The sequence below is a fragment of the Haliotis asinina genome, chromosome 3 (genome assembly GCF_037392515.1).
Source record: "Haliotis asinina isolate JCU_RB_2024 chromosome 3, JCU_Hal_asi_v2, whole genome shotgun sequence".
NCBI classification, from domain to species: domain Eukaryota; kingdom Metazoa; phylum Mollusca; class Gastropoda; order Lepetellida; family Haliotidae; genus Haliotis; species Haliotis asinina.
This window is the reverse complement of record NC_090282.1, coordinates 58246034-58256928: the sequence shown is the minus strand read 5'-3', so window position 1 is coordinate 58256928 and position 10895 is coordinate 58246034. Positions and strand designations below refer to the sequence as shown.

Sequence of the window (10895 nt, the reverse complement as noted above, 5' to 3'; positions counted from 1 at the left end):
TTTGAAAGCGACTCGACGACATTTGCTATTCCTGTGAAGATCCTGAATGATGGCTGGATCAGACTTCATGACGCGGTTGATTGTGCCTCATCTATCCCAACGGCACAGGGCAAGGGTTGCTAATATTATCACTCACTGGTTTATCTGTCTGATCATACAGATATTGCAGAGTGTGGCTTTAAAAATGAAACTGAATGCTAGTCTGTACGCCACTGAGGTCAGTTACCATGCATGCACACATGTACAGTCTACAAAACCCAGACAGGTGTGCATATTTAATGGAAAGGAGTGATGACATTACGAGAAGTTCTATTGAACGTATCGACAATAGATATCGACAGCAACCCTACACGCACATATGGGAATAAAGAGGACAATGCTCCTTCATTTTCCAAAGGACATTTGGATTTCCCGCATCCACAAATCACTAGCAAGTAGTGTTGACGTAGGGTAGTTTTGCGAAAATGTCAGTGTATCCTGCCTCAACAGTGGCACATGTCACAAACACATGCGCAGGCAAATCAAGTGTTCACCAGAAAGAACACATGAAATTATGATGTGACCAGTCTGTCACCGATCTGGGAATTTTGGTACTATCTTCTACACATCTAACACCACAGAATGAGAACACATTTTTCTCATCTTTTGTACTATAGGGCGTTAGAGCAAAAGAATACCTCTAGACTATCCTCAGAAGCAAATTTCGGTGGTGTGAAGGGAAACATTGATCTGAAAATCAGTTGAAAGGGTCATTGAATATACATTCTGTTCCAGGTAACATCGGCCGTTCACAAAACAAACCAAACAATCAAGTGATCGATAAATAGGGAAGTTTTATCTTTAGCAAGGAATCATTGAAACGTGCTTCGTGAGCTTTTCAAAACGAAATCCCGAAGAACTGAAACCAAGTTGAACAGTAAAATGCAAGGAGTAAATGGACTAAAGGGGGTATTTACAATTAATGGTGTTTACAACTGATAAATGTCATCCAGGAGAATATGTGGAATATGTATTGACCCTCTTAATGTATATCAACAATAGGACAACGGGGCAATCAAAATAAGTAAGTTCCTCTACTCTTACAGAGATACAAGACCATTCAAAATCTATTATCAATCTATCATCAGTGGATTGTGTTATGCTCCAGTACCACTTGTAGACAATCGTCATGGCTTAGCTCGTCTCTGGTTATTGTTGATGTTTAATTGCACGTTCATCGAGGCAATGTCAACGTTGTATCGTGTTACTTTGCTCCAGCAGTGACTGTTGTGATGACGACAAACGGATAGCATTGATTAATAACATGGATGTATTTGGCTGAACCACAGAGTTGCTACAATCGACAGTTTGACTGGGAGTGGTGGGATGTCATCACCTGGATCAGTATTTAATCTATATCTATGATCAATTCTTCTAGTAACAAACACCAACGTATTAAACAATGATGTTTTCTTTTGAGTTTGTCCCGTGGGATAATGGTGTATAAAATGTGTTAAATGAAATTTTTGGACATAATTGACTTGATAAAATATATGACAGATTTAAAATTTCTTTCTTCTGTTAAAATATTGGCATTACAAATATCATTATTTGACACACCTAAGTCTTTAATGAAACCACCAACGATGCGTTCTATACACATTAAATGGTATGACCTTTAAGCCGTGTCACGTGGATGCGGAATGAATCTTTTATGCTAAAAACTACACTGATGACAGCTGCCTGGGACAGACCTAACATAAACATTTGGCCTTTAAGAGGTGTCACGTGGAAGAGCTATGAATCTTTCATGCGAAGAACCTACACTGATGGCATCTGTTTGGGACAGAGCTAACTTAGACATTTGTGCAAAATCTTCCTGGCAAAATCAATCCCGGACCCATCCACACTAGGAGACTTTTTAGGTTTGACAGTGGTTAATACTGACAACGTCAAAAATTAGAACGTTCACTGTGATTAGATGACGAAGATGAATTGGCATCTGCTGCTTAGGAAATGTTCTGGAACAATCTGAATAGTTTCTAGAAAATATGTAAGGTACGTATTTGAGGCTACTGACGGAGAGTTTAATTAACATTTTTAACATTCATTTTCAAATTGAGAGCCCGATTTAGCAATATCGACAAGATAAAGTTTATACATTTTATTTATCATGTCAGGTGCAACTGTTTTAAACATTATCTATCAAGGTATTATTATTAGACACCAATTGATAAACACTGTATGTGTGTGTATGTGCCAATATATTAATAAGTGGGAACAAGAGTTGCAACGTAATATTCTTCTCAAAACATGGACGAAATATAACCTGATACGTTTTCGGTGCACCACCCACTGAAACGGTACAAAACCCTACATCCTATCTTACCAACTAATACTTGTCTACAAAAAACGGGCTATACTAAATCAGACAGATGTGACTTTTGTTCCTAAAAAACAGATGCACTGCAGCACCTATTTTTGGAATGTGATTTTGTACGGCTGCTATGGACCAAAGTGGATAGTTGGCTGAACGAAAAATGTCACATAAAAATCCATTTTAATAAAGAAAAGATATGCTTGGTTTTCCATTTTTCCACTAATCATAATCATTTTCATTTTCAAAAAGACTATATTTGACCATAAACAGAAGCTATTGCCAACCTTCCAATCATTAATATATAAAGTCCGGCAATATTATAATATCACTAATTGTGCCGCTGTCAAATATAAAATCTAGTCGATATGTTTTACAAATTCTGGTTTTCTCGTCATTATCAGTTCATGTAATTGTATGAGTGGTTGATACCTGTATTTACCCTGAAATATAAATTTAATTTTTTTTTTTTCAAAATTATCTCCCGAAAGGTGCCTGGGTTGTTTGACAAAAACATAAACAACAGAGAGTGTAGTCTTGTTCTTACGTTGTGTAGTCGCAATGGTTCCTAAATGAAAGACAGGTCAAGTGGTCAAGATGTCACATATAGATAGCAAACGTTATCAAAGTTATCGTATCAAACGCTGGACCTGAAAGGTGTGGACACAGAATGGCATCGCCGTCGGTGCTTTATGCTGTCTACAATGTCAAAAACAATTACAGAAAACTGTTCAGCATATTGTGACATTGGTGTAATTTATTACCAGATCTGACGGAGGAGATACACATCAGGACAGGACGAGTGGTTTTCGATGGTGATGGTACAACTGCACAAGCATAATGATACACTAGGGTTGTACCACTACTGCACTCGCTTGTATTCGGGCATCAGAGGTTCAAGCATGAGGAAGGCGGTTGTCTCGATTGAATTGAACCCCGTTTTCTCCGTGAATGATCACATCGTTCTCTGTAAATAGATGAAAATACATATCAAACTATTCCCTTCGGTGATAGCTTATGTGTGACTATGTTGAACTGAAACACAATGAGAATTTTGAATTTCTTTCAAATAAGACATAATCATACCAATCACAAGCCATATATGTGTTCAAGTCTATGTATAAAATCAGGCAATTTGTAAATTGCCTGAAATTTTCTGTCAATCTGTAAATTCCCTGAAATTTTCAGTCTATTTATAAACTGCCTGAATTTCATTGAATTAAACTGGGCGATTATTCGCGAAACATTCGTACACCTAAGGATTCTTAATTTTGATCGTGAGTAAAGAATGTGTTTAAGAACATCGTAGGACTACTATATTTTCTAGAATAGCTAACCTGGTTTGCAATATTAGGATCGATGAATGGTTATATCAAACAGTAAATCTCCAATTACTCCTGACTTCTTTGGTACTTGGCAGCTGTACATTTTAGTACCTTTCAAAGCAACACATGAAATATAGTTTACAGGTAAGGTGACTGGACTATTTTCATTATTATTTATCATTTTCATTCTCTAATATACCTTCGCCGCGAAGCAATTTATCACTCACTCACTTTGCAAATGTGCCTCAAATCATGATTGCCATGGTAGTAAATGCCTTATGTCTGACAAACGCAAATTCAGGAAAACAGTTCAAACGGCTGTTCTGAATTTGAGTACGGATCTATTCCATCACGACTCCGTTCAAGTGAGTCCTCCACATATTGACTTTGAAAACTATACATGTATTCCTATGAAATTGTTTTGTATATTTTGTGCATAATTAAGTGAAAGGTCAAATCGTGTACTACATTAGTTATTGAGTCCAGAATATGTATCACAACTGAGAATATATATCCTGGATGTTCGAAGAGCCATTGGTTGCATTTGGGTGAATGCATGTATTAATTCCGTAAACAGCATCCTGGATGGGTAACAGAATCACCATTTAGTGATACTTGTCCCCGGGGACGTATACATCAATGATATAATCCTGACTGTAACGGAAGGATTATACAACCTAGAACCAAGGTCAGTGAAACAACGAGTCCACGATGTCGCTATTGTTGCTGGCAGAGTAACAGTGTGTGGATATGTCACACAAAATGTATGTTTTTGCCACTAATGTTCTTACCTATCCTTGTTATGATGTCGCGGATAGATTCTCCGTTGATTGAAGTCATCTCCAGCTTGATGGGGAGTTCTATCAGTCCATCGCTTAGCTCCCAGAACCCATCTGACGTGTGCTTCATTGGCTCTGGTTGTCCATCGCGATCAACCAGAATAGAGTTGACTGGAAGTCTGGAAATAGTTAAGCTCGCTGGTCAAATGAAATTTGTGTTGTGCCCATTGTTCAGGTTATGTAAACATTTGCTTCATTGTCAATTTATCGTAATAGGGAAGCTCAACATAATCTAGTTCGTACGCCTTTACGATTCACTTGGATGCCTTTGCTATACACCAGAAGGCCCTCATTACACTATGCATCCTTGTTTCAGGCGTATCATTGAACTAGATTATGTTGAAAAAAGCACTGCAACTTACATTGTACTATTTCTTTGTATTCTTTTTAACGTCATACTGAACAAAATCCCTGCTTTACGGCTCAAGTCTGGATCTAATCGACTAGATATTTGTTAACGTACAGGACAGGAATAAGTCAGCGGGACCAATCCTCATCGTAAATTTCTACTGGATGGCTACTTACCACTGCCAATTCAATGCTCATTGCCTGTACGAACTCACACTCAAACCAAAACAGAAGATCATATAAAGTTAATGTAATATTTAAAGGTCACATGCAACCAAAACATCAAACATAATTAAAACACAATTATCACTTATTCATGACATGAATCGTTTCGAGGGTTTTTTTTTCATCGCTTTTTTTCAACTTTATAGACTGAATTGGCACTTGATTTGGTAAGTGCATACCTCAAGGTTTCAGAATCTGCAAAGTTGTGTTTTACGTTGCATATGACCTTTAAGAAAAAGGTCCAATTGAATACTATGGCACCACTGTCTCTCTGAGTCCAGAGTAGGTATCAGAATGGAGAAAGTTGGCTTTCTTCGTGCATGCAACATTAGTGTAAATTTCTGATTCCACATGAACATGATAACCTTGCACTGTCAGCACTTGCACGTACTGGGGATGAAGATTATAGAAACACATTGGCTTACTTGAGGCTATGCTCGTGAAGTGGTCATATGAATAAGCGGTAGTTATGAAGATGACTTCACAACTTTCTACACAGAGGCGTTACTGACCTTGCGTTCCTGACCTGGAGCTTGATGTACCATGGGTTGCTCCCTTGGAACTTATACTCTATTTTGGTGTTTCCGACTGGACACTGCACAGCCTGAATCTCCACCTCCCAACTTCCATCACCTTCCTCTGCGAGGTCAATGTCGCCTGCAAGTGTCAGCGTGTTTGTGAGTGAGTGGGTTTAGTTTTACGCCGCACTCAGCAATATTCCAGCTAAATGGTGGCAGTCTGTAAATAATCGAGTCTGGACCAGACAATCCAGCGACCAGCAACATGACCATCGATCTGCGCAACAGGGAACCAATGACATGTGTCAACCAAGTCAGCGAGCCTGACCACCGATCCCGTTAGTCGCCTCCTACGAGAAGCATAGTCGCCTTTTATGGCAAGCATGTGTTGACGTGTCGGTGTCAACGTCGCAACCGTTGTCGGATAATCATTAACGACATAAGCATAGGGGAGATATCTAATGTCTGTACATATCCTTATCCCTTCATCGGGTCAGCAGTCGCATTGGGAGGTTGTAAGGATATATCACTAACTGACGTTTCAGGATAATGATACGTAACAGATCTCATATTTGAGATACTTAGTTAAAGTACAGATTGTAGTGGTTGTAACGTATATGTCACATACGCCACTCCTATGTCTACGCTGAACGTAGGTTTGGATCAAGCTTAGTCTGCTCCTGGTTCTTTCCATGCAAAAGAACATCGTTATCCGAAAGAGACAATTATGTATCTGGATAGACCCACACCCTCAGTCATGCTCTGAATGGCCAACACACATTAGGCACCTGATTCTGAAGGTCTAAGTTCGAATCCCTAATGAGATTTAACCCATCAGAAAGTACAGGAACCTGTACTTAATTAAGAACGTGTAGTCCCACACATAACATCCTTTATATTTGACCACCACTTTATAAATGGCATTGTTTATCTATATATTTAAATATACTTGTCACTGACTAGTTTTCCGATAAAAGAAATTTACTCATACTCTTTCAGTATTAATCCTGAGAAAAAGGTAAACATGGTGTTACGTGGCTGGGTTAATATTCATGCGTAATTATGGAGTGACACCAACGAGCGCGTATCACATGAGTGAGAGAATGAATGAGTGAGTTTTACGCAGCACTCAGAAATGTCCCAGCCATATGGCGGCGGTGTGTAAATAATCGAGTCTGGACCAGACAATCCAGCGATCAACAGCATGATCATTGATCTATGACGTGTGCCAACCAAGACCGCGAGCCTGACCACCCAATCCCGTTAATCGCTACTAATGTACCAAAAATGTCTTTCCGAAGACCGATACTAACCCGAGTCCTTTGGGGTCGCAGATCACATTAAAGTATGTAGTGTGATATATGAATACATGTATACAGTACTTACCTTCTTTACATTCCGGACATATGTCGTTGACGAAGACGTAGAAGTCTCCTTTTATAGGATCTGATCCAGTACCCACCCCTGTACCAAGCACCTGCATGAACAGAAACCACACGCGACGTTAATAACACCTTAATAAGACATTAAGTACATTTACAGTGTTGTTTCTTAGAATAACAAGGGAAAGATCAGGGAAAGACAACCTACCCTGAAGCACATTCCACATGCAAGAGATCCCGAATATTGCTCTGCGTTTATAGCCACCAGGCTCTTGATCCGAGGATGGGTAGCTACAGGAGGGAATTCTGGCCCCATCTGACAGGATCCGGATTGTCCCCTTCCAACATAGGTGCCCTACAACGCGTAACGTAGTCAGTATGCCACGGTTAATACACATATACGAACAAAATTGTAGTATAGCCAAACCTGATTTGGTACAATTTTTTATACATTTTATACACACTCACCTCCCCGCGGAATCTCTGAACATACAAACCAAGAACAGCTTTGTTGTAAGCATGGACACTTCCCAAATACCAAATTAAGGCTGCTGCTACACGCCAATGAATAATATCCATGATGAATAGCCCTTTACATCCAAAACAACTCTCAGCGATATGGGGATTTTGAATTTTGCAGTGCTGAGAGAACAACGAGGGACTTATATGATCTCCTTGCATTAACCATGTTTACCGTGTGATTCAGCTACGGGAGCTAATTGCTAAGTGTTTTTCTGTAACGAAACTTCACACAGGGAGGAAATGGGGGGCTTAACGGTGGACGCAAATCAGATTTAGAGGTCCAAGCCGGCTACTTTGAAGAATTGTTTATTTTCAAGTACATGTTGTCTTGTTTCAGACCTTCAAACTAGACTGCGTCCAGATATTCAGTTTGCAGAAGGGACTCGAGGATTGAAAAAACAGGTTCTTTTGAGCCATGCTCTAACTATATCATCAAGGGAATTAAACGAAAGTTTCGTGAACGGCCATTTCCACTAAACCGCGACGACGGTGTAGCTGAGCTGAAGGTAGAACAGTCTTCTACGTGGCGATTGTCCGTTTTGTTAAATTTATAGTATTGAATGACAGTGATCATCGTGCCCAGTTAAACACATCGATTGCTCGGAAATGTTCTGCAGTGATAAAAGTCGGTACTTGAGTGAACAAATATTTTGAACAATTTTAGAACATGCCTGGTGCATGATGTTCTTGTAATGTACCGATACATACGACTGCCTCGAAGTGACCGAGATGTTCTTTTGATGCACCGACGCACACGACAACGTCGAACATTACTGTATTTCTTACATGTTACATGTCGAATTCCAACTTAGAATTCGTAAAAGAATTGAATGTCAAACTTAAAAAACAATCAACCAATAAAAAAATGCAATACAATTGTTAATTGCAATATACAGCTAAATATATTTACAACTCGTTTACCAATACTGCAAGCACAAAGACCGCATACAACAGAATGGCATTAGAAATACGTTGACAACACAGTAACAGTGGTAGTATTAAATATACTACTGGAATAAAGCTCATGTGCATTATTTATTGTTATGCCACTGTTACAGTTAAAAATGTGACAAAAGGTTTAGGAAATCCCCCCCAGTACCAGCAAAATGTAACACAGACAAGTATAAAATATTCAATAATGCTGTGTCGTCAACACAACAACCAGCCTTATATATGCAGTCACAGGTTATTGAACGTTGGAGTACTGTGCTACCACATCGCCATTAACTTAGAACTTTCCACTTCGGCATCGTGTTTACCAACATTCCAAAACATATATACTCATATGCAGAAGGGCGCCTAAACGGAGGCAACTCTAAAACGCTACCATAAAGGCGTGGCACTAAAATACTATTACGAAATGTGACCCACAAAAACTATCACTCAAAACTCAAAACACTGTGACCCAGTAATAACTATCACTTTTTTTCAATAAGAATACAAAGTACAGAAAACACTCTCGTAACATGATTGACTGCAATAAGAGAACAACGTGATGTGTGCTGTTTGACAGGATAATATCGTGATCTGTATGATTTGACTAGGCATGGTGACATGTCCTTGAAGAGGTGTGGTGTCAAAAATTAGTTAACAAATTCAGTATCGTGTGTCCACCCTTGGCCTTGATTGACCAAAGCTCGGGGAATGGTGTTTTGCTTGGGTCAATTCATCTAACGTCAGTGACTAATTATTATCGGCTTGACGTGGACGTCTGTCCATTTCACCTCAAGTATGCTCGATAGGGGACAGGTCCCGAGAAACAGCTGGTCAGGAGTACCGGTATGTTCTGCTGTTTCATGAATCAGTCACAACACGAGCGACATGTGGACGGGCATTATTTTGCTGAAGCGTGAAATTACGGTTCCGTCCTTGAATGAAAGGCTGCACACGAGTCCCAATGACCTCATCCCAGTAGCCCAGACCTGACAGACTACTGTTGACAATGACAAATTGTGTCTGACCATGACATTTTATGCTACCCCTTACCGTAACGCTTCTCGCCAATTCTATGTAAAGAAGTGGAGCCATTTATTAATATTGCTGTCGCACTAAAAATGTAGCCTCAGGAGCTGGGATTTGTCTTTAAAAATATGCTTGCTGTTATATATCAACCTAAACAGCTAAACAGACGATTACTCCAGATGCATTTACAATAAAGGCATAATTAGTGTTTGTATCGTTTAGTTTTCTACGTTATGTAATCTCCGTGCCCTCCGTGACGTTTCACGAGGACAGTCAGTCCAAGGTAAATCTCTCGAGCTCCCATTATGTTGTAAACCCTTCCATGGAGATGCGATCGTGTTTCGACGGAGACCAAAGTGTCTGGCTACTTTATCTGGACCATTCCAGTCTCCAGGACACTCCAAGACGTTCTGTAAAGCATGCGAGTTGAAATTACAGTGTTTGCCAGATCATGCAATAGTCAATCGCTTTTCGGTTAGCAATGTCGGATGTGTGAACTTCAGGTATCACAAAGCATACAAAAGATGAGTTCTGTGCACAAAGTGCCCCTTCCACACGCGATACATGACGTGAGATTCCATGGCAAGACCTTGCTACATGTGTATTTAAGGTTAACTTTTCACTTTTACTTACATTTCCCGTTTGTATGGAGTGAGACAGAAAATGGCATCAAAGACAGTGTTGATGAAAAACGTCTCGCAGTAACAGACCCACTTACGTCATTGAATCAAAGAATGTCAACAGCTGAATGTAAACATTTTCAGTGCTTTTCAGCATTGAAGAGATACCTTTAATTTTAAATGCGTAGCTTTCGTCATTTGCTTGAGTTAATCAGGGGCGAATGACAGAAAGGCGGTCTATAGTGACACGTGTAATTATTAATCATGCATTATATTCCCTGTATCATGTGACGAGGCCAGGCCAATTTTATTTCTTTATTTTCTTTACGGATCGCCTGCTCAAAAAGTAAAATCCTATTTTGTATTGGCCAAAAATGCAAACTAAAAAGGGAATCCTTTTTCAGATTGTTTTCCCTATGTAGACTTAATAAATTGCCAAAAGTAAAATACTTTGAGTATTTGAATGGAATAGTACTTTGTTTGGTATTTTTCCCCTCTTGCGTTTGGGTTTTCTTAGGACCAAAATTCGTTTAACAAAATAATATTCGTCTGGTCTAATAAGATTTCATTTCACATATGGTATTTATTTGAGACAATAGACAGAAGAGGGAGTTAGAATGGTTTTACGCTATTTTCAGCAATATCAGAGCAATATCACAACGGAGGAAGCCAGAAATGGGGCTCAGATTGTACCCATGTAAGGAATCGAACCCGGGTTTTCGGTTTGACGTGCGAACGTTTCAACCACTAGGCTACACCACCGCCCCTTGCCCTTTGGATTTATTCATAACGCATACT

At 39.4% G+C, this 10895-nt stretch overlaps 1 protein-coding gene across 1 annotated transcript; it reads right to left on the bottom strand.

The window, feature by feature from the left end:
- Window positions 1-3238: 3238 nt before the first annotated feature.
- On the bottom strand, window positions 3239-7572 carry LOC137276929 (expansin-YoaJ-like). Its single transcript, XM_067808578.1, has 6 exons — window positions 7462-7572; window positions 7202-7348; window positions 6998-7088; window positions 5606-5750; window positions 4473-4639; window positions 3239-3323 (listed from the first exon to the last, which is right to left on the bottom strand). The coding sequence occupies exons 1-6, from the start codon at window positions 7570-7572 to the stop codon at window positions 3253-3255; spliced, it is 732 nt and encodes a 243-aa protein (XP_067664679.1). The 3' UTR covers window positions 3239-3252.
- Between the last annotated feature and the right edge of the window lie 3323 nt (window positions 7573-10895).